This window comes from Ciconia boyciana, chromosome 7 (genome assembly GCF_034638445.1).
Source record: "Ciconia boyciana chromosome 7, ASM3463844v1, whole genome shotgun sequence".
Classification (NCBI taxonomy): Eukaryota; Metazoa; Chordata; class Aves; order Ciconiiformes; family Ciconiidae; genus Ciconia; species Ciconia boyciana.
This window is the reverse complement of record NC_132940.1, coordinates 52,410,008-52,437,745: the sequence shown is the minus strand read 5'-3', so window position 1 is coordinate 52,437,745 and position 27,738 is coordinate 52,410,008. Positions and strand designations below refer to the sequence as shown.

The window sequence follows — 27,738 nt, the reverse complement described above, 5'->3', positions numbered from 1 at the left end:
ACACATTTCCAGCTTCCTGTGACTGTCCAGAAACCTTTCTGTCTCTGCATTTATGAATATTGCATTAATGATATGTTATGCAGCTCTTGATTACATCCATTCTGGGTAGAAGATGAGACATGGCAGCTCTTGGTGATTAGAGGAGCATCTGTCAGTTCCTATTTATCTCTTAATATCCATGCTATAAATAACTGGAAATGTTTGCACTTAGGTCTGTATTTCTAGTTTTTTATTCTGTGTGTAAAAAATTATGCTGACTCATTTAAATATTCAGATTTGCAGTAGGGAGCGAGAGGGAGAATAACCATGTTTTAATGCTATGAACTGATGAAATCTCTCCATTTTATCCAAATACAGTACAGCTGACCTAATCAAGCTTTGTTTCCTGTGTGCTGGTGTCCTTCCCAGCACCAGATATTCAGATTCACAGCATATTCCTAGAGCGGACCCATGGGGCAAGAGGCAGATGGTGTGTGCTATGGCTGGTCCAGAGCTGTGCAAACACTGATTGTGTGTCCGCTGTCAAGAAGACTGCATGACCACTGACTTAAGCCTGCTTCTTCCTTCCGTGAGGCTCGGAATATAGGTGTCTCTATTTAGCTGTCAATTTTCACGTAGGCTCTGGGAAATTAACTTTTGATCCTTACCTCTTTATAAAATGTTTGGCTGGTAAAGTTAAATATTCAACAGCATGATTAAATCAAACCAGCTCCTCATTGTGTGCTTGGGGCAGGGGGGGTAGGAGTGTTTTGGAGCTTTTTTGTTTTGAAAATTGGGGTTAAAATGTAGTATAGATATCATGCATCTGTGGCATTAAAAACCGAATGAATAAAATAATAAAGAACTCAGGTTTGTTTAAATGTCTTAATTTTTTTTTTTAGCTTTTAATTTAAACAATGTGCACCTTAAAATTGTGATCTCACAGCACTGCTGTATTTCATGGAAATGCAACTCTTAAAATTATTAAAACAAAGTAATTCTTGTTATTGTTATGGTCTGAACAATTGTTTTCTTTGATGGAAGGTTAATGTTGAAATCTTGTACAATGTAACTGCCCATTCACAATTCATATACTTTTCATAATAAGCTTCTTTAAATTCATTAGTTTTCAGCTCCCATAAAATGTTCAGAAAACTAGAGGAATTGGTATGTTTTAAAATTTTTGAGATGTAAACCTTGGAGAAGTTTTGAGGTGGTAAAATACAACAAAGTTTAGGGATAATAGGAGCTTATGGAAGAAGGAAAATAACTATAACCTTTCATAGCTTCTTTTTAATAAAAAGTCAGATGACTTTTGCCATCTATTCAATAATGTGTGCATTGCATTGATTATTTATGCCCAGCAAATTGACTGTCGTGTGGTGGTTCAATGGTGCTCTTTAAATAGAGTGAGAGTGTACCCAACATGCAGCGCTAGCTAAAACAGTATTTAGTGTTTCTTCCTTTGACCATAATCTAGAAAACCATCATGTTTTGAACTTTCTCAGGAAGCAATGTTTTGGGTTATTTTCCCTCAATTTTTTTGCAAAAAGGACTGTTTGTGTTGCTAGTTTCATGACTACTCACTGTCATGACTACAAATACCGTGGTGCTACAGATGATGGTGAAATGGGAACACTCAAGCTTACTGATTTAACAAGGAGCCCGAGAATGGAAATACATCAAAATCTTCATATGCAGCCAAAGCAGCCTTTCTGGCATCAGCAGCAGGCACTGAGCATTTGTACATCTTTTAGTTCATCCACATTGCCAGTGTCTTCCAAACAGAGAGGAAAATTTATAAACCTACGTGACAGTGTAAAAAAGAGTCCTACAAAAAGCACAGCAAAAGTAAAAGCTGCTAGTGGTTGGGTGTCTGATGGCTCATGTTCTAATTGTTCTTTGGAAAAGGTATGTATTGCACTAGGTGTTTATAGATGTGCATTTTTAGTGCAAACCGTAGAAAGTATATCACACTTTGTCTTTCTGTAGTCTTATCCCTGCTCTTTCTAGAGACTTAATGTTACTTAATTTTCTTTTGTATTTTATCTCTAGAAATTAAAGTAGTGATAATTGAAATTGGGCTGGCAAAGAAATACTTCTGCTGAGTGTTTTCCTATTAAGATTGTTGCACTGTATACAGTGTAGGTTTTTTATAGTAATTCCTTGAAAGTAAGGAATGTCTGGTTTGCTTGATCCCCCCCCCCCCCCCCCCCCCCCAAATATGTCTTTTAGTACTTGACAAATAGTAGCATTATGGAATTTGCTGGTTTAGTTGATCTGCTTCGGGATGCATATGGTGCTTTGATAATTTCAAGTTAGTTGGTATTTCCTCACAGAAGGGAGTTACTCTGTGTGTTGGTTAAACATGAGAAAATGGGTGTGTTATTCCTTTTCACATCTGGACTTAGTGCTAGGTTTGAAGGCACTCCTTTTAATTGATGACTTAAAGGTATTATTATCTTAGCTTTTTAAACACACCACTTAAAATTAAATGATTATTTTTGTTTATAAGTATTAGAAAGTCCATCCTTATGCTTTAAAAAAGAATTCCTTGAGATTTATTGTACTGTTGTAACGGAATGGCTTTTCATTGTAGGTGTTAGCACATTTATTTAGGCTGCCAGACTCTGTTAAATGAGTTATTGTTCAAGTCATGCATTCCTGTATATAGTAGTCTATCATACTTGTGCGCTATAGTTCATATATATTCAAAACAAGGTTTTTGATTGTCTCGTTGCTTTCTTTGTAGTCTAAGTAAGTTTGTGTCCATTTAAACCAGAATTATTAAATGTTGTAGTCAGAGACATACTTATTTAAAGTTATTTGGAGGATAAGCTTTTGTTTTTCAGAATACTTCAGCGTATTAATTTTGAGAATTCCTAAAAATTACAAATGTTTCTTGAAAATTCCTGGGAAGCAGAGCATTGAAAGTGATACCCTGAGCTACTGGAGCAGCCTATCCAGCTGCTGTCACAGATACCTGTATCATATAATAATTTTCAGGCCGATTATGTGTCATACTAAAATAAAACTAGCATTCTTCAATTATAACAATGTTCCAGGTCGTCTTGATCTGATGGTTAGAAATCTTTTAATTTCTTGCGTTGTCCTTCCTTATGGGTAGCCATTGTGCCTACATCTATTCGCTGTATTCCATGAAACGTTTTAAGTAAAGACAGTCTTACCTTCATTTGCATTGCACATCCTTTGAAAGTGGCTGCCAGTGTTGTCACCTCTTTCCTCATGCACACGGTAGTGGAGGAGACTCAATAGGAACGTTGCCAGGACCCTTGGAGGAGCAGGGAGCAGCTTTTAAGAGTCCGTGGAGGCTAAACCATCAGCACAAAGTGAAAATACAATGGCAGTACTAATAGCTTATGAGACTGGAACCTGAAAAAATTAAAGTACTTTGAACAATGTCAGTTTTAAAACAGTAAGGATAAAAATTGGAACTGGTTGGAAGGGTTCTTGAAGCGTTTGGGAATGAGAAGCCCAGAGAGGGAAGGGAGTTAAGAATCGAGAAAAGGAAGGAAGTAGGAAGATAAAGCTGCTGTTTGGTGCAGAGAGAGGGGTGCAGATTGTTTGGTCCATAAGGAAATCAACTATGACTGTCAGTTATTTTGCAAAGTCAAAGGGCAGAGGAGTGTGGTCAGTATCTAAGAATAACTTCAATTTGTTTTTAGCCTTCTCTTATTGCAGGAGTTGTGACTGTAAAGCTACAATTTTTCTGACCTGCTAACAGTTAGCTTGTCACCCTTAATGTTGTGTTATATTTTGATATGTAGTATGTGCATATCTGAAATTTTGGTTAACAGGATTTTTTACTGTGTGCATACATGGGAAGCTGCTTAGTTTGGAACAGGCAGACTTGAAGGGGTGGCTTATTTTTTGCATATGTAGGGCTGAGTGATTGCTCAAGCTGTTTAATTTGATCTGTCCTCTAAAGGTTGCATCGTTCTTCCAGTAACTGGAGGTTTCTTGCACTGAGCATTTCCTGCATCCTTTGCAAAATGTGTATTATCATTGTTCTAGACCAATTTAGATTCGCCCACACCCCCCTTTTTTAACACTTGAAAGTGTGGTGTTGTCCACAGATGTAAGGATGTTTAAATGACAATAGTAATAATCTTTCAAGATAGCAAATATATCTTGGTATCAAAAATATGTTGTTCTTACGTCTTTCAATAACTGCAACGTTTTTCAACAGCTGTTCATTTTGGGTAGATTGACTTAGAGCTGAAAAAAAAGGTAGAAATACCATATGTACATTTAATAAGGGTTGCTACTCTTGGGCTGTTTCAGGTTTCTTTAATATTTGCTTTTACCGTTTAATTTGGTGTATGCTATTGGTGTATATTGCTTTGTGTTTTAAAATATCTCAAACTTTTAAAATATGTTTAATACTTTTATGTTCTGGGGTTTTGGTTCATTTTCAGGATTTAGTATTTTCTTTTGTCATTATGCTTCATTATATTTAAAGATCACAAGAATGTCTTGGAACAACTATGTTGCAAGAGCTTTGATCTGCTGTTCAGCTTGTAATTTTGATGATAGTTGCCAGTAGTTTATGTTGCTGACAACTTGTTGACAACCAGTATGTTAACATCTCAAAATTATTTGAGTCAATGTTTTGCTCAAAACGCTATTTGTAATCTTGTTCCCTTGCAGCTTAAGTGTCAGTAGCTTTTCTGGTTAATATTTTAATGAAAGTTCCTAAGACCAAAATTCTACTATCTGAAGTTGTATGGTAAACCTGTATGAAGATCTTTGAGAGGCAGATTGAATCTGTTTTAGGATCTTCTGCCCATTTGACTCAAAGATTTTCTTTGCTTTGTGCCCGGTTTAGAAACCTTAATGTACTTCTGATTTTTCCTCTTTATCAAAAAGGAATATTAACTTTGTTCAGTGCTATCAACTTTAGCCACTGTTTCCCTGCTTTTGCACACTGTTGTACAATGGTTAAGGGCTGCTTTTGTGAAACCAGCCGACAAAAAGCCTGAGTCTGTCCATTGACATGAACAGGTTTTCTGTTGGACCCCAAAGTCTTATTACTCTGTACTGCAAGGTAAGTGACTTGGTATGAATAAGCAATGTGGATATGTCTTACTACTTCGGGTTCTCTGACATTAACCTCTTGCTGGGGATATACGGCCATATACAGCATGGTTAAAGGTGGGTGTTTGTCTTCAGTTGTGGTTATAGTCTCCAAATCCATATGCTATTTCAGATTTTTTTTTTAAGCTGTTAAATTTGAATCGTATTTGTTTTAAAATGTTTTTCTAGTTTTCATTATTTTTGACATTTTGTTGGTGATTTTTAGCCCACAGAAGCTGTTCCTTCCTCTTCTCCCATTGTCCCTGTGATCCCTGTCCCACCAGTCCCTGCTGAGACCACTGTCATCCCATCCACCATACCACAGGTTTTTATTCTTTTTTTTGTTGTTGTTGTTAAACTTGTTCAACTTTTATTTATTCAATTTACTTCATTGCTTTGTTTAAATTCATGTTTTGGTATTACTCTTACACACAGGTTTGAGATGAACTGTGAAATAGCTGAATTAGTATTACACTGAAGTTTCATCCTAATTTTCATTTGTTTTATAGCAGCTTTTAGTCCACTTAAAATAGCTATATTTTCATATGAAAGTATATTAGTAAGTTGTGAAATAGCTAAAGAAAAAAACCCCAAAAGAATGGAAAGAAGCAACAGGATATTTTGTATTCTCACATAATAATTGTAGAGCCATTTCACCCTTGCTAAAGTGTAATTGCTTGCTTTATTTATTTATTTATAGAAAATTGTTGTCTCATCTCATATACAAATACTTAATATATGTCTTTCATCAATTGCACTTGCATGACATTTCTTCTGTACTCCAGCCATTTGCTGGTATTAGTGTGCATGGGGGCATTTAGAATACAAAAAGGTTTTGGGGTGGTTTTTTACCCCTCTATTCCTAACATATTTGACTCATAGAATGTGTTTCCTTTCTGCACCTTCATCCTTTAGGTCACATAATGTCAACACACAAAAAAGATAAACCCTGTCAAGACAAGTGAAAGCAGTAATCATGAGTTAACATTAATATGTTGCATGTAACTTGGAATATGTGCCCACAGAATGGCAAGCTATAGAATAATTTAGGATAGGTAGCAGTTACATTTTTGCATATTGAATGGCATTCTGCTTTTATTTTTTGTAACTTTACTTTAACTTTCAGTACAAAAGTCTCAAATGATGGGTGCACACCTTCTCAAAAGATGGGTCACTTTAGAATTGTTTGGTGACAGATACTTATTAACTTTAAAAGGGAATTAAGCTATCCAGAATATTACTGGGATACTTTTGTAGTATACAAGTAAGTTGTTTTTTGTTTGTGTTTTTTTTTTTCCTTGCGGTCTGCTTTTAAGCTACGTGGCTAAACTTGCAACAGGAGGTAATCTTTTTTTATCTCTGCTACGTTGTTAGGTTTTACATAATTGAATAATTATAAAAAGTTTTTACAGTTGGCTGTTTTATAGTGCAGTTTCTAGTGGATATATGTTTACATGAATCTGTTACCTGTACTTTTCCCAACAGGCAGACCAGAGATTCGATTAGTGTCAGCACTATTTCCTTCTTATAGAGTGATTCTGCCCACATCAGGATTTGAGGCAGACAGACTAGTGCAACCAGTGGACTTCTGCTGTCAGCCTTGGTGGATAAAGATAGCTGAGTTTCCAGTAGCATTTACTTTCAACATTTACTTTCATTGCCAGTAGGCTAAACTTAATTTGAAGTAAAATAATCAGTGATGTATGTATTTATATTTTCTTTGACTGCCATTGCTGTGACAGTGTTAATGTCCATTGATGATACTGGATTACAAGCAGAAGAGTAGGAATTGAGTGGTCTGTGCCTCTGTCTTTTGAGTGCATATAAACGTCTGCAGGAGTCAGCTATATAATTCTGCATCATATGTGATTCTAAGTAATTAGAAAATACCACAGAAAGTTACAATCAACTTTGGATTTGGCAGATGGATTTTTGTGCAATAGATACATCTCTCTATTTTGTTAGTCACTTTACCCCTTAGGCAAGCCCTTAGTCTGCTTGTAAACAAAGTTGTCAAATGGCTTTTAAATATTTGAACAAGCCCTGGCACAGAAGCTTGAAAGTGTTAGGTAATTTGGAGAGCTCTTGCATAACAGGCTGAAATACCAGGTCTTCCTTCCAAAAAACATTTTATGTGTTGAGTTAGATGTTGCCCTGTGTCTTTGTAGTGTCCAGGCATACCTTTGGAATGCCTGGCACAAAGCTTTTCTCCTTCCTGCTTGGAAATTATGATAAATTATTGCTTCTTGATGGAGAATTCAGATAAATGCAGGAGGAGTGTTAGGAACAATCACTTATGGAAGGTATTTTGCATCTGTTGGCTAGTTTGTGTCTCAGACATACTGTTCACATAGAAAGCTCACCTACTCATAGCAATTTGCTTTTAGCTAGTCTTCCTCTTCTTTTTTTAACACATTAAAAGAAGAACACTTGTCGGCCTCAAGAAAAAGATTCATGGGGAACCAGCTTTCACTGTCACTGCTTTTGTTGAACATACTTGGATATTATGGAATCCTAATATCAAATAAAAATAAATTCCAAAATTGAGTGAAATGTAAAGAAAGTGACCGAACTTTCAAAATGAATCCTTGTTTTGTTTTCTGTTTATAAATTAAAAATCTTTTCATAGTTGACACACAAATATAAAATAAATGTGTGTATGCTGTTCTCTTGTAGATCCAGTGTAGATTAGTCTCTTAATGCCTCATATTCACTCAGGTTCTTTTTAATACAAGTATTGTTTTGTTTTTCTTAAAATCGTGTTAATTGTAAAGCTCTTACAGGAATGGTCATGCATAATTTAATTGACTGGTATTTTTAGTACAGGATCTTATTTTTAATGTAATCTCATTTTAATAGAACTTGCACTTGAATAAGAAGCAGAAATTGGAGTGTAACTTAAGGGCAGAAAATGGTTGTGAGGGACAGCATTGTTTTGACAGATTTTTATTGTGATACTAGTAACTAGTACTTGATTTCTGTACTGCATAAAGTGTGCTCATGCTTCTACTGAGAGAATTGCTGAGTGATAAAGGTTTTTGGCATATTGACGGAGACATAAGTGTCATCCTTTTTGTTTCCTTTTTTTTAATAGTCTACTGTGTTAACTTGCGTATATACCACCTGATTTTAGTACTTATTAAATGATACAGGCTTAATTTCTGACACAGCAGCCTGATAGCAGGTTGATGACTCCTGTCTAGTGATGGTAGATTATTCATCTCAGTCTTTTGTAAGGAACTTCTGAGTCATCGCTTACTTCCTAGCTTTTGGGGGTTTTTAAAGATTATGAATTCTTCAGAAGTATTATGTTGTCATGGTAATGAAACTAAAATACAGAATATGAATACGTTAATGTAATTGTCATGTTTTTGTAGGTCTTAAGTTTATCTTTGAGTTTAATACTAGCTTCAATTTAGAGATTAAAGAAAAAGATAAAGAATGTCTTAATTTTCAAGATAATGGATTTTTATACATATTAAAAAAAACCAACCCTCAGCTTCATTAAAGCAGTAAGGAGATTAACTTAGTTTTGCACCACTGAGTTTGTAGGTCCCATTGAACTTAATACATCAACAGTATTTGGAGCCTGGAATATATCTGCACACTTCCCCCTCACCCCCGGTCTTAGAGCAGGCTAGATGCAACCTATTTTAAAGGCAGATAATTGATGCAAAAATAGGAAATCTATTTATTTGGCAGTATTTTGGATAAATGCCACCAGTCTGTATGGACTTTTCTTTCAGTTGAAAACACATTTTTTGCAGAAAAATTCTCAATAACATCAGAGTAAAAATGTTAGCTTATTCTACCAGTTCCTGGCTAGCAAGAATGGTATACTATTTCATATTTCTATAGCAATAATCTCTGGCTGCTTATGGTTTGTGAATCCATAACAATTTTCTGATGGAAGCATGTGCTGCTGTGCAGTAGATGAATGTCTGCTGTGGTTCTGCCTTCAGTTCTGTAGATCCTTTCTTCTGTAAGTTTGCATTTCTGTAAGTTTACATTTTGCGGGGGGGGGGGGGAAGTCTTCCTGGTAGTAAGAAAGAGTAATCAAATCCACCAAAATTTGGTTTTAAGATATTGGCTGGTAAAGCAAATTCTGAATGTCACACCAGAAGTACTAGGGTAACTGACATAATGTCAAATGATAGCATGACTCAGTTTTTCTTTTGAAAACAAGATAATAAATGACAGAACTTGTATATAAAATATGAGCTCAGAGTTTTGGAAGAGTATGGTTTCATGGCATGAAAGCACTTTGTTCAAGGCAGAAACAAGTGTTTCAGAAGGTGAATTTTTTTAGATTCTCAAGCTTAGGCTACCTTTTAACAGAACTTTGAGAAACACAGCAAATGTTGTATAATTATCATTAGTATTGCTTTCTCTTATGCTGAATAATTTTTTTAAAATTCTTTTGTTAAAGGCAAATCCTCCTCCAGTGCTGGTGAATACAGATTCTTTGGACACTCCAACATACGTAAGCTTACACTTGCTTTCAGTTATAACTTTAGATAATGTTTTATGTATTTGGTTGTTTAGGTCTGTTTCTACTGTTTAATGAAACCTATTTTACCTCTCTGATGGTGCTTGAATTCGTCAGCTGTCCTGATGGTTATTTGAAGTCCTTAAATAGCTGTTTCATGGAAAAAAAAAATAAAAATATTGTAGATTGCAGATGGAAGGTTCTGTGTGAGTACCAGTGTGTGATGGTGCAAAACACAGTTGTTTGAGGTTCCAGAGGTTCAGTGTTCAGAGAGCAATCTGTTTCTTCAATTGTGCAGTCAGATGCTTTAATATTTAATGTGCAATTTCCATTGCACTTCTCATAAAAACACTTCTTAAATGCAGTGGCTATACTTAAGATTTTTAGTGCTCTAAATGTTCATAAAAATGGGTTGGTTCTGTCTGAAACATTAAGGTAATAAATGTAGTTAGGTAGAGGCTAAAATTTGTGTTTGGCAGTGTGTGTTTTGTGATAGGAATACCACTGGCAAATAGAGGCTTCAGAGGCTTTGGAATGTATGTAAGTTTGGCATAAGTTTCAGGTCTGAATTTTCCTCCTGTACCTTCCTCCTACAGTTACTTGTATCCCACTTGCCTGTCATTTTCCTGAACAGTGTGAATGCCTGTACTAATTGCTTTATATTGTGTTTATTCTAAGTACTGGTTTTATCAAGTAAAGAGTAAATCTTGTCCTTGTCAAAAGCATTCATAACTTAGCAATGTTGCTAGAAAGGAGCTGTAATAACTCAAGACAGACAAGAGTGTGAATTGACAGTTTAACCAGAAGACAAAAGATTAGTACAGTGACATAATTGGCTCATAAATGAGTCCTGAGTGTAGTAATAATGCCTCTGACTAAAAGATCACAGCAGTAGTCTGCAGCGTGTGGCCCTTTTATTGATGTGACGCAGATAAGAGTTCAGAAAAGCATACTGAAGGTGAGGTGTCTCCCTGCACACACAAACTAAACCAAGAAGAAAAGTGATTAATAAATATGTATTCACATTTCAGAAGGCCGCATCTGATAGAGGCACATGGAGGACAGTAGATAGTAGAAATAGGAAGAGAAAATAACCTTAATAGAACAAACTGGCACTCAAAATTATAAGCTATCTGAATTGTCAGTTTGCAGTGAATGTAAAACAAACAAGCCTATAACTATCTGTAATCTAACCTACTCTGTAAGCATAGGAAGTTGAGTAAAGTAATATCCTTCTAGTTTCCTAAGTAGCTAATGGAATTGTTAAGCGATAAGTAATGTAAAATCATACTTGTGAGGTAACTGCATCATGAACCTACAAAAACCTTACCTATTAAAGCTTCTTCTATTGAAAGAAGAAAAAAGCAAAATATGAATCTAGAAAGTCAAGGAACAAATGGTCAAGAACACAACTCTCATTATCTGAATCGTAAAGGTGCTGAGGAAGTACTCCCTCTTAGAACTTGAAACTGGGTTGGAAAAAAACACCAAGACATATTTTTTTATGCTTTGTAAAAGCCCAAGGAAGTACAAACAAAACTCAAGTTGGTAGCACATAAAGATTAACTGTACCAGCACAATTAATTTCAGTACATCCAAAAGGTTCTAACCCAATTCTGCTGAACTACTAATAGGTTTTCACATTCAAAGATGATTGCTAGATTTCTGTTGTGGTGTAATTGCAGCATTTGTATGGAACTTCCTTCATCCAGGGGAAGTCCCTGCGAATAAAGCTTGGCTTAGTGGATCTGAGATGACTTCAAAACTTGCAAAACGTAGAACAGGACAGTATTTTTTGTCATTTGACATATTCTTGCTTCTGTCTCTGCTAATGTTCAGTTTGTTAGATAAAATCAATTCAAAGGTAAATTTAAAAAAAAAAAGGGACTATAGAACTGAGCTAAAGCAAAAGATAAAAATGGTGAAGGTTCTTGTTTGCTCCTCTTTATCTAGATGATATTTTAAAATTGGATTACAGAGTTTTGTACATGGAAATAAACAAGAGACTGCTTCAATATATTAGGATTGGCTTTGTTTTGCCTAATGGTAATGAACAGGGAAATGATTAATTGACCTTGTTATTTATTTGAGGAACAAAAAGGGAAAAAAAGGCCACATACTGATCAGTCATCATGAACCATTTCCCAGGTACTGTAATACTAGATGACTGGTTCAGTTAGCACATGTTCTTATTCTTGTACATAATAGCTCAAGGACTAAGCTAACATAAAAACTTATTGATCACAGTGGCTTCTTTGGTGTTGGTGTAGTAACAGATACAGTTTCATGTATTCAGAAGGTCAAGACCTCTTCCCTTTTTAATGGAGAAATATTATGTGTTAAAACTACAGTATCTTTTCCACTGAACAAACTACTAAGGACAGTTTCAACTTGCTGAGGAACTGAGGAACATCTGGCAGTCAGAAGCAGAGGGCTCTACAGTATCTGTGTAGAACAGTCTGCTCTCTGAAACCTTAACTTTTAAACTCATGCAAAAAGAGTGTCTGATTCATGTGCAGAGCAGTGTGAAAATCATACTCCCCTCTGAGCTCAGTGGTCAGTGTGAATCAGTTGAGATTTGATGGGAGTTACCCATCAGCCAAGCAAACTGTTGTGTAAAGTGTAAAATTCTCTGTAAGTCTCACTTTTCTTTCTTTATAGGTCAATGGCACGGATGCAGATTATGAGTATGAAGAAATTACTCTTGAAAGGGTAACATGCTAAATGTCTTTCTGTGCTCTGTTTTAAATGGGATTTATGATACTTTCATAAGTATGCTGGTCAAACTAAAGGGCAAGAAGGAAATGCACAGGCAGTGGAAGCAGGGACAGGTATCCTGGGAAGAGTGTAGGGATGGGGTCAGGAAGGCCAAGGCACAGCTGGAGCTGAACTTGGCAAGGGATGCAAAGAATAATAGGAAAGGCTTCTACAGGTATGTCAGCCAGAAAAGGAAGGTCAAAGAAAGCATACCCCCCTCTCACCCCCGCCAATGAGAAAGACTGGCAAACTGGTAACAGTGAACGAGGAGAAGGCTGAGGTACTCAACTTCTTTGCCTCAGTCTTCACTGGCACCCTCTCTTCCCACACCTCTCGAGTGGATGGACTGCAAGACGGGGACTGGAGGAGCAAAGTCCCTCCCACTGTAAGAGAAGATAAGGTTCGTGATCACCTGAGGAACCTGAACATACATAAGTCTATGGGACCTGACGAGATGCATCCCAGAGTCCTGAGGGAATTGGCTGATGTAGTTGCTAAGCCACTCTGCATGATATTTGAAAAGTCATGGCAGTCAGGTGAAGTCCCTGGTGACTGGAAAAATGGAAACACTGCACCCATTTTTAAAAAGGGTAGAAAGGAGGACCCTGGGAGCCACCGACCTGTCAGCCTCACCTCTGTGCCTGGGAAGATCATGGAACAGATCCTCCTAGAAGCTATGCTCAGGCACGTGGAGGACAGGGAGGTGATTTTAGACAGCCAGCATGGCTTTACCAAGGGCAAGTCCTGCCTGACCAACCTAATGGCCTTCTATGATCAAGTGACTACATCAGTGGACAAGGGAAGAGCTATGGATGTCATCTATCTGGACTTCTGTAAGGCCTTTGACACAGTCCCCCACAACATCCTTCTCTCTAAATTGGAGACATATGGATTTGATGCATGGACTGTTCGGTAGATGAGGAATTGGTTGAATGGTCACATCTAGAGGGTGGTGGTCAACGGCTCAATGTCCAGATGGAGATCAGTGACAAGTGGTGTCCCTCAGGAGTCCGTATTGGGACCAGTACTATTTAATATCTTCATCAACGACAGACAGCGGGATCGAGTGCACCCTCAGCAAGTTTGCAGACAACACCAAGCTGAGCGGTGCAGTTGACATGCTTGAGGGACAGGATGCCATCCAGAGGGACCTGGACAAGCTCAAGAAGTGGGCCCATGTGAACCTCATGAGGTTCAACAAGGCCAAGTGCAGGGTCCTGCACCTGGGTCGAGGCAACCCCCAGTATCAATACAGGCTGGGGGATGAAGGGATTGAGAGCAGTCCTATGGAGAAGGACTTGGGGGTACTGGTGGATGAAAAGCTGGACATGAGCCGACAATGTGCACTCGTAGCCGAGAAGGCCAACCGCATCCTGGGCTGCATCAAAAGAAGCGTGGCCAGCAGGTCGAGGGAGGTGATTCTGCCCCTCTACTCTGCTCTGGTGAGACCTCACCTGGAGTACTGTGTCCAGCTCTGGAGCCCTCAGCACAGGAAAGACATGGACCTGTTGGAGCGGGTCCAGAGGAGGGCCACAAAAATGATTTGAGGGATGGAACACCTCTCCTATGAGGAAAGGCTGAGAGAGTTGGGGTTGTTCAGCCTGGAGAAGTGAAGGCTCCAGGGAGACCTTATTGCAGCCTTTCAGTATTCAAAGGGGGCTATAAGAAAGATGGGGACAAACTTTTTAGCAGGGCCTGTTGCAATAGGGCAAGGGGTAATGGCTTTAAACTAAAAGAGGGTAGATTGAGATATAGGAAAGAAATTTTTTACAATGAGGGTGGTGACACACTGGAATGGGTTGCCCAGAGAGGTGGTAGGTGCCCCATCCCTGGAAACATTCAAGGTCAGGTTGGCTGGGGCTCTGAGCAACCTGATCTAGTTGAAGATGTCCCTGCTCATTGCAGGGGGAATGGCCTAGATGACCTTTAAAGGTCCCTTCCAACCCAAACTATTCTGTGATTCTATAAGAGAAAATGTCAGTCTGAGTCTCTGCATCTGTGACGGTATATTACATATGTGACACAAATTACTTGGGGGCTTCTCTGGGAAAAATAATTTGTCACTAATCATTTAATGAGGAACAAATATTTGTATGAATAATATCACAGATCTAGCTCACTAGAGAGGGAAGCTTTTATCTAGTTTATCAAGTTCACTTCAGTGAGAAACCTATGGGGTGGGAACTGTTATCTCTTACAGTTAAACAATGACTTATGCTCTCCTATGAAAATAAGTATAATTATATCTTACATATGGTTATATGTAGCATACTGCTTAAAACGTCTTTTAATATTTTTTATCAGTGAAAATTATATAGATTTAGGTTTATATTGAATCAAATAGATATAGTAGAATATCTTTTCCCCACAAAAGAAATGTGTAAATTTTTTTTCTCCCCCCTCTACCTTTAGGGAAATTCAGGACTTGGCTTTAGCATTGCAGGTGGTACAGACAACCCACATATTGGGGATGATTCAAGTATTTTCATTACAAAAATTATAGCCGGCGGTGCAGCTGCACAGGATGGAAGATTACGGTATGATGACTTTCTGTGTTGGGTTGCTAAATGTTTCTTATTATATTTTCAAACAGTGGATAGAACACTTTCTGTTACTTTAGGAGTTTTATCATGCTACATTACGTTTTAAATAAGTTTTTCTTACAGAAGTATTTTGTAAGTAATGAAAAAGTTTAAGTGGACCGATTGTTTTTTTTTTTTTTTCCAACCAATAAAATCTGCAGTTAAGTGAAATTAAGAGAACTTTATCTTTTCTATTCAGTGGTATAAATTGATTATGCCATATGTTCTATAGTCCTTAATTCAATATACGAAGGAAAGCTTAGACAAGTAGTAGGTAATGCTTGGTTATCCATGTGCAGATTTTCTGATCTGTAAGATAGATGAGCTTAATAAAAACCCTCTTTTATGCTCAGTATAATTCTGTGTCTTAATTTTTCAAAGGTACTACACATCTTCAAAAGCCAGATTTTTTGTTTAAATTAATAGAGTACTCCTTCTCCAGTATACCCCATTTGCTTATTTAATTGTGGACTGATACTACTACTTAACTCCTAGTGAGGAAATGTTGGCATATTTATTAGATGGTAGCAAGTGATATTTGCAACTTCCTTTGAAGAGCACTGTTAGAAGTTAATGACAAATTGCATTAATTAGTTCTTTTTCTAATCCATAACAGTCTTTAAGTATACTCCTGTATCGCTTTGTGGAAAAAAAACTACATCAGATTGTAGGACCAGCTTTTTTTCCTCTTGTGTTGTCAAGAACTTGCCCTATCATTTTTGGTGCAAATGCCTGATGCCTTATGGTTTTTAGTCCTACTAAGCTTATTTCAAGGCTTCATTTTAGCTTGTCAGCTGTTGTCAGAGGTACATCTGGCAGAACATGGTGACAGGTGGGTCAGGCATTGTACTTAGTGTAATGAGAGCTCAGTGTTACTACAGCAACATGTTAAATGGAGTGGAAGGCCAGCACTTAACAGCTTGTGAAAAGCAGGAATGGAGGTTGACTTGTTCATATCATGGCTTAAAACTAGCATGTTCGCATTGTGTGCCTCCTCGTTTCTGAATTTTTTAATTCTTTTATAGCCCTAAACAAAAGATAGTTTGTACGATGCTCTGTTCAAAATACTGTTTAAAGGAAACACGTATAAGATGGTGTCCTCTTTGACTGTGAACAAAATATTCCCTTTAAATGTTTTCTAGCGATCCTTGTTTTACTTTTAAGCACTAATAATTAATTTTAGAGCATTGTCTTGAATCAATATAATTTTGAAGCAAAATCTATATATCTTAATGTGTTAACATGTATGTTAGTGTATTGTAGATAAAATATAAGGCTCCTAATGTGCCTGTTCTGCTGTAACACAACAGCTGAACATGAATATTGCTGTCTCTAGGGTTAACGATTGTATTCTACGAGTAAATGAGGTGGACGTTCGTGATGTGACACACAGCAAAGCAGTCGAAGCACTGAAAGAAGCGGGATCAATTGTACGATTGTATGTCAAAAGAAGAAAACCAGTCACAGAAAAAATAGTGGAAATCAAACTTGTAAAAGGCCCTAAAGGTACGTAGGCGGTATGAAATTTCTGTTTCACAAGAAGGATAGAGTTGATGATAGATTTCTGCATTTATTTTTCGAAATACAGTAGTACCTTGCACATGAAGTTCTAGGAAATGCAGAATAACGAAAAGTAAGATAATGGCATCTCAAATGCTTCTGAATTTTCATCCCTGTATCTTGAAACTGTTCTTGTAGAAAGCATATTTTTCTTTCAAATGATAAAAATTTGTTTTTGAGAGTATTTAATAATTTTTAAGTACATTACAAATGGGAGTAAAAAATGTCATTGAATTACCTAGAAAGATCTTTGAGAGATTAAAAAACATTTCGAGAAAGTATTATTTTGTTTCTGTATGGGTAAATTTTGGATAATGGTTCTTTAAATATCAGTGGTGATGCTATAGCTGTACTGTGTGCGTATTTCACAAGGCATGAAGTAAATGATTTAGCTTTTGATTTTCAGAACTTCTGTAAATGTTACATCTTTTCCAGAACTTTCTGGAAAATTATGGCATTCCCTTGGAAAGGCATCCGTATTGTTTCAACCAGAGCCTAATATTTTTATATATATATATATGTATGTGTATATGTGATACAGATAGCATTATTATTTATATAATAATTTGAATCTAATTAATGCTAAAAGGTTTCTTGAGTAATGACTTTATCTTCAAGCAGGTCTTGGTTTCAGTATTGCTGGTGGGGTAGGAAATCAGCATATACCTGGAGACAACAGCATCTATGTAACCAAAATCATTGAAGGCGGGGCAGCACATAAAGATGGCAAACTTCAGATTGGAGACAAACTTTTAGCTGTAAGTAAGAGCTGCATTTTTTTAATGGTCATTCTATTTTAAACCCAGTAAGGACATGATTCGCTTTGTGGTTAAGCTCCCTGCCAGTGGAGTGTTATTTCATAGAAATCAGTAAAAAAATTGGTATTGCCAGGAAATAAGTGATAAAAATTAAATCTGCAGCATTTAACACCATCTCATCAGGAAATCTGAAATCTGTTCCTCAGCACCATGTTTCATGCAATACCTGTATTAATCAGCCTGTTTATTTCTGATGCCTGCTATTATTTTTCTGGAATCTGAGTGACGGGAATGTAAACCAGCATACAATAGGATTGTTTCTCTTCTCAAAAAAGATGAATGGAAGGGAGCTCCATGTACTGGTGGCTGGCCAGCCTGTAGTGAAACTGCTGCTTATATTGGATTTCAGTGTTTGTAATGCTTTTGAATGGCTTATTTTTTTTTTTTTTTAAACTTCAGATACTTCAAAGTTGAATTTTCTATGCACAAAGTAAAAATAACTTTCAACTTCCTTAAATTCCATCTGGAAATCTAGTTGTTCAGCTAGAAAAACAAGAGCCAGAGCCAGGAATTTTTGAATGAATTTCTGAATTGTCAACTGAGCTCTTGTAAGGTGCAATTGCTCCACCCTCCTGTGTCTGCCAGGCAGTACCTGCTTCTGTAAGAGCTCTGAGTACATCTGTGCTCAGAGTACCTGACAGCAGAATATGTGCTCTGTTGCTCTTTGAGCAGTAAGAAACTGACTACATGTTTACTGCAGAGTTTCCCATCTGTAAAAAGACTGTTTGGATAAGTTTGTCACTTACAAATACAGAGCTGGGAAAACTGAAGCTACTTCAAGATAAAGAATCCTGGGATTATCCCGTTATCTAAAGAATCCTGCTTTTTTTTAAGTATTAGGAATGAGATCTTGGTGTTACAATGGATAGTTCTGTGCAATCAGCTCAAGACACGAGCAAATCCTCACATGAGAATTGGGAGGAAAAGAGAGAGAATATATTATGTCTACTGTTAGCTGCACAATAAACGTACACCTTCATATGCCATGCAGATTCACAAACCCAAAGATCCAGCTGCTTGATGACAATGCTGTTAATATTTGATGCTTTTAAGTTTCAAAATCTGCATCATAGGAAGTGTTTTGATTTTAAGACTTCCCCACAATATAAGGGCACTGGAAAGCTTCCTTTTAATGGCAAACTGCTTTCCAGAGTTATAATTTGTCACCTGTACAAGAAAATTTCATGCTAACTTGCTTATATCGTAAAATATATGGAAGGTTTTAAGGAATTTTTGTTAGAAATATCAAACTTCTGAGACAGATTACTTTGTCCAGTATTACTTTATCCATTTAAAAAATTTGCCTGACAAAATTAAATGAAGTAGCTTTGGATTAATATCTGATACTATGTCAGGAATGCAAGGAGTATATGCAATATGCTATTGAATATAGTAAATACAATGTCCTAATTTATTGTAGCTGTAATTATTCCCTCAGTTCAGTAAGGAAAGGAGTGAGTAAAATTTCATCTATACTATCTTCTGATTAGCAGAATTTCACTTAGTCAAAGCTTCAGTCACTAATGTAGAGATAAGCTCCCCTATTTGGCAGAATGTAATTTTCTGTCTGTGCGTTTAGGTTGTACTGCAATTACCAATGCACTGCAAAATGACTTTTCAGTCATCAAGAGTGGTAGGAGTTTAAATCTGTTTAAAAAAAAAAAAAAAATCAATAAGAGGCATTTAGAAAACTTTTAGTAAATTCTTAGAAAATACAGATGGAAAGAATATATTTAAGCAGTAGAGGTTTTTTTCCCCCCACAACTAACAGAATTGACAAGGCCCAATTGTTTTTTACACAGTATATAAAGTTAATTAATCAGAGGAAAGTGTCTTTTGGTCCCTCCGGTTCAGTGCAGTACGAACCTTATTTCCCATGTTGCCTGGAATTACCTGCAGAAGTTACTTCCCTCTTCAAAATATGGAAGAGAGGGTCAGCAACTCAATTTACTCAGGCTTTATATGAGATACTAATTGTTAAAGGATTTAAATTTTTTTTTTAAACTGAAGTGCTAGTGTTTCACATTGATAGCAATAGTTTAAAAAATCTGTTGCCTGTAAAGTTAAACTAGTTCTTGTTACTTGGCATGTAAATCAGTCAGTCACTTTAGGATCTTCTCCAGTTTTGATCCCTACTTTTGACCTCTTGCGAGAATATGTTGTTCCATTATAATGTCTAGAACTTAATTATGTCATGACAAGATCATGTAGGATTTTTTCTTACTAGAAGAAACTTTATTCTATTCAATGCTTGCACTAACATACTGTGTCAGCGCTGTAATTGTGCATGCTTATGGCATTTTGAGTGTCGTATTTGTCCCATTAGTTTTCCAAAGTCACGTGTGCCACCGTTACAATGTTACAGTCAATACAGTTTATTATATTTTTGAGGAAGGACTTACGCGTCTTGTATTTCACAGCACTACAAAGCATCTTTTATATAACTTTTATATAACCAATTATGTCTGTGGCATATGAATCCTAATAAAATCTCTCAATGCCACAGTGCTCCAACAGCTTTCAGAGAGTGTCTTATGAAAATGTACATTTTTCTGTGTTGAGAATTTGTTTATTTTTTTTATCTTTAGGTGAATAGTGTTTGCTTAGAAGAAGTTACTCATGAAGAAGCAGTGACTGCCTTAAAAAACACATCTGACTTTGTTTATCTGAAAGTTGCAAAACCCACCAGCATGTTCATGAATGACAGTTATGCCCCTCCTGACATCACAAACTGTAAGTTCAGCTTATCTTTGTGATTTAATTATTTTTCCCTTTAAGGCTTTAACATACCCCATTTTTAGTATTTTAACAGCTTCAAGCTTTTTAAAATTATGCAGTGTGAAAATCTGATATAAGAACGTTGATTAATCAGGAAAATTATATGCTAAACAGGATAACATCCTATAGCTTGTGTACTGAAAAGACAGCAGCAACGGGGCTCTTAGTGTGTTTCCATGACTGATGTGGCCTTGTCCTAGTGACTCGATGTTTCTGATCACTTGTTGCTGAGTACAAGGAGAACAAGTGCCTCATTCTGGAAGCTGTGAAGAGTAACAAACAATGCACTGTGTAGATGTTCAGTGTCCTGTGAACTGAGCAAAAGACAATACTGTTTCAGGTAGAGGTTAGTGATGTTCTGACTTTTTTTCTGTTTTCCTGCTTCTTCATGAGCTGCATGTATTTGCATAAACTAGACGGGGAGGAGGGGGAGGTCTTTACCTCTGCCTGCCTGCCTGCAAATGTATTGTGAAATTCCATGTTAACTTACTTGGAATCTTACTTCAGTTTTGACATGATTGTTGATAGTTCAAGTGGAAAACCAGTGAATGCTATATTGAAAACAGTTAGAAGAATTGCTTGTTTACATAAGGGTACTACTTACAGGAGTCTCTTTGAAGACAAACATCCAAATCCAGAAAGTTCAAGGTTGAACTACATTGTAAAGAAAAATTTGAATTTAATGTATGGTTTCTTCAAGAGGGATATTACCATTTAGTGTTTGGAGAAAGGGATGAGAATGATATAACTGTATCTTTCCAAGACTGAATAGGTGGACTTTTCTGGATGACCAGTTTTACTCATCTTGTCACATAAAATGGTTCTGGGGGAGAATTATTTTAGGGGTGGTGTGCTGTTTTTTGTTGTTTGTTTGTTTGTTTGTTTTTTGCTTCCTGCTGTTAGATATAAGTAATTGATCTGTAGCACTGATCTGTTCAGATACTACTTCATATGAAAAAAGGAGCACTTTTGGACTAAAAAGCCACTGATGTAATATAAAACAGTATGTAAAGAACAACAAAAATGCAGCACAACAAAGGACGGAAGTACCTTATAAGCCTATCAATTATTGGCAATAGCTGCAGTATCTTTAAATCTATTCGTAAGCTTATTGAATTACAATTTGGGGCTAATTAGGTTTTATGTCTTCACTGTGTTATTAGAAGGATCTTCTTGAAGGCTCCATTCTTTGACATAAAACTAATTTTCAGCCTTCGCTTATTCATTGCCAGTTTTATACTCATATGTATGGTTAGTGAACAGCCATTTTCCCTTATGGTATCTAGTTTGTCCAATAATTCAGCCATTCCCACTGTTTCCTTGGAAGGCAGACTTGTTTTTCTCTGTCCATTGTAACTGACCTCTTCATATGTTTCACCTTGAATTCAGATTTTCTGGAACGGATGTAACCTGATTTGTACATAGTGTTCCTGGTGGTGTTGCAGTAATGCAGTTATGCTGCTGTGGATGGTGATGTGACAAACAGAAGTATCTTATCTGTGACTACAGTATCTTGACTCGATCATTGGGATATTTATTTTATGAATCTTTTGTGGGGGCAAAGGCAAAGCCTCAAGAAAGTTCGGGGAGAGGAAGGTAGAGAAAGAGCTGGTTTCTGATAATTTGCCCAATCCTAATAACTCAATGATACCCTGATATTGGCAAAAGTCGTACTTATTAACTCTTGCTCAGTGCCCCTGATTATTAAAAAAAGCTTGGTGTAAGGCTTAAGTGGAAAAGAACAAAGCACTATAGCAATTTAGAGGACTGGCTATCTCTTTTGGGGGAAAACTGAACTGAAACTGTTCAGTTTGTGTGAGTGGAGGAAGGAACCCGTAGTAGATTTTTACAAACCTACTCCTTTACTAGGCAACCACAGAGGAATGGTCAGATATAAATGTAGATTCTCATTTTAAATTTTTATGTGCTTTGGTACTGTTCATTAAATGATACTTTGACCTTAAAAAGACTGCCTGTAGACTCAAAGTTAAGAACAGAGATACCAAACTCAGCATGGCTGATTCTCAGTACTGTAGTTCAGTAGTTCAGTTTTAGGTAGGTGAGATCAGACTGCTGAGAGTCTTAGTCAAAGCAGCAGTCCTGTTTCCTCTTTGACTACAAATTGGTGTTCTCCTTTGGGTGATTATTTTGTTTCTATATTCACATTATCTATATCAATATGTACTTTTAAAGGAATATTTGCTCTAGCAGTATGCATAAGGGCCTACTGTTGGCCCTCTTCTCATGCAGTGAATTAATTTCTGTCAAATGGTGGATGAGCTGGAGACTCAGTTCATTGAAGTTAATTGCATCATAATATAGAGCCGTAAAAAAGACAGTGGTATCTTCAGGAATACCTTCTTACCATGTCTGTTGGCTCTTCAGGAAAGCTCTGTCAAGGGTAATCCCACATGATTGCCATGAAGACATGCACTACCATCTTGCCTTGAGTCCTTAATTTCCAAGTATACATGACTTAGTTTCACCTCCATTTTCTGGAGGTAAATGACCTGGCCACACATGTAGTCCCTCTTTCGTCCCATTACTGTCTTCCCTCCCAGGTTTCTCTGCCATTTGGCTGCTCTCCCTGTAAGTGGGACTTGAGAGAGACAGTGGCATTCTGTGCAGCCCAGTATCCTGTCCTTTATATGAAGTGGCACTTCTGTCCACTGAGAAGTGAAAAGCCAATCTCCTGCGCTGTCATGCCCCCCAAGCTCCAGCAGCTTCTTCTGGGAACCTTTCTCTTCCTGATGAAGCATTTTGAAAAAATCACAAAAGATTTCTCAAATTCCAGGTGTCTGCCTGTCTTCTGTCCTTTGGTGACCTTTGACAAGGTTTGTGGGGTAAAGTGCTGTCTGTACTTTTGAGTAGATTTTCTGGGTTTCGTTTCATTTAGCTGCAGTTTTAGCGTTCAGTTCTCTGTCTGAAGTTACTCTGGTTTTTTTACGTTGTTTCTGGTAGACTTTTGTCAACAGTTAACCAAAGAACATTCTTCTGCAAAGTGCTGGCTGGGTCCTTTGATGAAACCTCAGTGTGTTTCTTTTCCTTACAACAGGAAAGCCTTTCCTACCCAAGGCTTCATACGCTTGTGTCTCTCTGTTGATCAAAGTGCATCTGTCTGTTACTGCAGCTGGCATGGAGACTCTGGATCTACTGCCTGAATTTTGCACACAAAATAGATCCAAAGGTCTTGCCTGAGGTTTTTAATGACTTAATTCAAGGAAATCAGTTTAGCCTTTTCCTAAATCTTTCACTTATCAGAAACAACTGCATATGGCTAAGATGCTAGATGCTATTTTTCTAATACAGGGCAGAACAAAAGCTTTTTCAGGACTTCTCAATATTTTCACATTTACAATGGAAATTTCAAAGGGAGATACCAATCTCCTCGAAGGCTAGTGCTTCTTTATGAAGGAGTACTATAACTTTGCGACTAGAAAGCTGCCACTTTCTGTAAGGAGCTGCTCGATTAGATGAAAGTCATACAAAAGAAAAAGGTGGCTCCTGTACATAGTATTTTAGAAGCTGGTGTTTTCAGGGCCACCATGTCAAGGTTTCTTTGCACCTTTGTTCTCATCTCAGATGAGACCTCCAAAAGTGATGCTGCTTTTGGCAGAGAAGTACCTGGCTCAGGAGCTTCAGGTTAGGGACTCTGAGGAGCTTTTCCCAGATGAGAGTTATTAAAGAGGTATTTTCTAGACTCACCTGTATTGTGAGTGAGTGTTGAAACAGTTACCAGTCTTCCTTCTTTGCTTGCAGCTGTTTTGAGACATGTATTTGCAATCCTCCTTTTTATTTCTGTCCATCAGAATCCTCTTATCCAGGTTCTTAGCAGTTCAGGCCCATCATAAAGGAGAAGTAATACGTACTATTCCTTTCACTACTGAATCTCTTAAATTCACACAGTGGCTGCCTGTGGACACACCCATTACAAGTGATGTTAAGGTGTAGAAACCCTGTCTACTACCTGAATATATATATGTAGGCTGCTTGCTGCCTAAAACTCCCCTTGTTGTGTTTTTTGGTGGTTGTTTTTTTTTTAACACTCATTTTATCAGAAACATCTAAAAGCACAGTGCACAGTACTTACCGGCTTGGTATCTGTATTGTCTGCAGAACATGCAGTAGATTTCTTATTACGCTAACTTTTCTGAACATGGTAGTTCATTCAAAAGTCCACAAAACACCAAGTTCAGAATTTGGTTGTCTCTAAGACTTTCTCTCTGGAACTAGTCTAATTTAGTTACAGGGCTGCCTCACTTTCCCTGGTGATAGGGATTTAAAATGCAGAGCTAAGGATACTGAATAACTGTTTGAGAACCCGGTTCACAAATTTCAGTGTCTAGGTTTTCTGCAAAATCTGTTTTCTTTTAGAACTCCTGTAGTAAGAGTACCAGCCACAGGTGGTCTGATGGCGCAAAAGATGGGACAGAGTAAGTTAGTGTCCATATAGATAATGAAATAATTTGATATTTCTTTGGGGTTAGTGTCTTTGTATTGAGGGACATTTGATCAAGAGGTTTATGAGATTCTGATTTATGGCAATATTTATTGAGGACAGTACAGATCCTGCTAACGTAATTCTTTGTGCACCTGGGGCTGAAAGTTGACCTCCGTCATTTGATATTTATCAGAGTGAACGAACCGCTTCTGGTTGCCCGTGGGGGAAATTAATGTTGAAAATCTTATTAAAGAAGAGTTGGGGCTGTCTGAGACCAGAACATTTAGCAGGGAATGAACGTGGAAAAAAAAGCTCATGGTTATGTGCTGTAGCTCTAGAGACTGGTACTGTGAGCAATGAAAGCTTGACCACAGCCCTTGACAGTCTGGAATAGTTGATTGCTATGCCTGTTTCTATTGCTTCTGTGAGATTTTTCTTTTAACCCTTGAGGTGTGGATTGCTAGTTTAAATGGTTACTTTACAGTCATCTCCATTTTCTGACTCAAGAAGAATGCAATTATGAAAGATGGTTCTTTCTGAGCACATTGCCATTTGAGTACTGTTCTCCTGTGTGGCATCCCGTCTCTGAGACACTGAAAGACGAGAACTTCCAGTACAGGAAACATGGAAATTCAACAAAAAACCCCTATGTTCATTGCATGCAGAGGAACAACAGCACTGTAGGTGGGATGGTCCTGTAGACCAATGCCACCCAGCTAGCTAGCACCATTGGCAGCTAAACTGATTTGTGTGTTTAATAATCATAGCTATTAGTCTTCTGTAGTAGGTCATATGTCAGTAGGGAATGTAAACTGCCTCAGTAATCTATATATAAATACTGGTCATTAAATGGTTCCTGGAAAAAAGGTCCAGTAACTTGTTGATATAAATGCTTTTAAAGTTATTCAGTTGAAATATTCCTAAGAAGGTCTAGAACTTGCTATTTAAAAATACCAACATTACCTGTACAGTGCATATTGTAGACTATTGGAGTCAGAAAAATGTCTACACTGGTTTTGAGAGACAGAGGACTTGCTTCCTATACAGGCCTCCTTTGAAGACATTATTAATGATGCAGTTTTGACTCCTAGTCAATTTTGAAGTATTTGTCCTTTGTGTGTATGTGCATTGCTACAGTATTTCCATCCTGCATCGAGAAATAAAATACTGCAAGGTAGGGAATAATTAGTTTCCTCACTAGAGACATAAATGCCTTAATTCCTTAAATGGCATAAATACAGGAAGAGGAGAATGTGTAATAACAGTAAATTACAATAAAGTTTTAATTTTATTTCACATTTTAGAGATTGTACTTGTGATTGGTGTCCTCAGTTTGCAGATTATAAGGAAATAATAGGAAATCTTCCATTTTCTTTTTGTGTAGAACTGTGTTATATTAAAGGGGCATGGATTTGGAAATGGAATTTCTCCTTAAAAGTCTTTGACTTTTCCTGTCAAAGCAAGTTCATTTTATACATTTAATTTTCTGTTCATCCAAAACACAGTTCCTTTATCAGTTACATCAGTAATAATATTTATTTGGAAAAAGAAGTTTAGACCTCATTGAGGACTCAGAAAGTGATGGCTTGCCTTTTATTTCTATCATGTTCCTTGTGAATATTCTTCAGGTACAATCTCCAGCTAAAACGGTTTTAGGAAAGGCACAGGCACTTTTTTTGCAGGAACTCTGTAGCGAGCCTTTTTATGCCTTGTTGGTTTACTTCTCTAGTGCTAAGAATACCAGCCTTGAAAAAGGACCTGACTTTTCTAAGCAAGTACCATATGTAGAACTTTATAAATGATGTAGACAGTGCTGGCTGTGGAACAGTCCACAGGTCTGAAATAATAAACTGTTACATTGCTTGATAACTGAGTTTTAGTTACATGGTGAAAGGATAAAAAATTTGAAAAATAAGAATATGTGACAGTATTAGATGGTATGTATGTTTCTGAACATGACACAGTTAAAAGCTTTAGGAACCTTAAAACCAATCAAATGAAAAGCACTGTAAGTCAATGAACATAGAATTTGTTATGAAAAATCTAATTGCTTCCTATAAAATATGCATCTTTATAGCTGCCACGGACTTGTTAAACGTAATTGTAAATTCATTTTGTGAAATGAGAAGATTTAGTGCATGAACAGAATGTACAGAGCTGTTATACTGTGCTACAGTTGTTTTGGATTTTTTAATCAAAACCCATTTTCCAGTAACTGGAGAAGAGCTTATAAAGTCTGCATTCCACTTTTTTGTGCTTTAGCTGTAAAATTTTCTGAGGAAAACCAAAATAACAATTTATGTACAGTAGTCACTCTTTAAAGTATCACTTGCTTTAAACAAAAAGTGTGTACAGTGACATGGAAATACACTTTTGTATGAAAATACATACATTATTTTCCATTGAAAAGTAAATATTGCTGTATGGTTTGGTAATCATTGTGAAAATCTGTTGCCAAAACTCTGGTGTGGCTAAAAAACAAGTTTTAAAATTGACAGTAAACTGTCCAAATCTGTTACCAGTGCATAGAAGCTACATATTGTGCTGGGGCAGACAGAAAGAATTAAGTAGTGGGATCTATAGTCTTCAAATCCTTGTAGGGAGCAGGAAGATGAAGGTGCAATGTACATTTGTTAAAGTTCTAAAAAATGGTTTTAGGAGTAATGTGTCTTGAACAACTCCTAATTATTAGGGAATTATGAAATATGAATGCTTTTGTTGATCACTTGGTTTTAGCAAAAGCAGTGTTCTTTGCTGTAAACTTCATGAAGCTAACATGAGGAGGCTTCCTTTTGTCTGTATTGTAGAAGGGGACAGGCTACCTCTTGCACTCGGATTCTGATTTTTGCTGAAACCACTTGTGAATCGTGAGTTGTAATTTCCAAAAGTTCTGCACAGTCCCAGACTAGGTTATGCAGCTTGCTGAGAGCTGGTGTGTCTGAATAACACACTTTTAAACTACTGAAGCTGTTAATAGTGGATTTTAATGCTTGCTGAAACACATTCTAGAAAATTGAAAGAACTCTAATACCGTGGCAAAGCTTTAAATAATAAGAAGCAATCTGGCTAATCAGATATGATACCAGATGCTATATGCCAGGCATTAAGGTACTATAGGTGGTTCCCTATCTGGCTCAGTACCTCTCTTATTAGACCATTGATCAAGATAAGACAATGTTGATGTGATACATTCTCCATGTATGGAATTTACTGCACACAGGTTGACTAGGAATCTAG

General features: G+C 37.0%; 1 protein-coding gene across 6 annotated transcripts in view; it reads left to right on the top strand.

The window, feature by feature from the left end:
* DLG1 (discs large MAGUK scaffold protein 1) overlaps positions 1-27,738 on the top strand; it is a 171,639-nt gene that overhangs the window by 95,369 nt on the left and 48,532 nt on the right. For 3 of the 6 annotated variants that reach the window (XM_072866744.1, XM_072866742.1, XM_072866740.1), the window contains exons 5-11: positions 5,303-5,401; positions 9,506-9,559; positions 12,227-12,277; positions 14,735-14,859; positions 16,241-16,410; positions 17,083-17,222; positions 19,871-20,015. In XM_072866744.1, coding sequence (XP_072722845.1) covers positions 5,303-5,401; positions 9,506-9,559; positions 12,227-12,277; positions 14,735-14,859; positions 16,241-16,410; positions 17,083-17,222; positions 19,871-20,015 — 784 coding nt within the window. The remainder of the gene's footprint in view (positions 1-5,302; positions 5,402-9,505; positions 9,560-12,226; positions 12,278-14,734; positions 14,860-16,240; positions 16,411-17,082; positions 17,223-19,870; positions 20,016-27,738) is intronic. The other 3 variants (XM_072866745.1, XM_072866743.1, XM_072866741.1) reach the window with 1 other exon arrangement.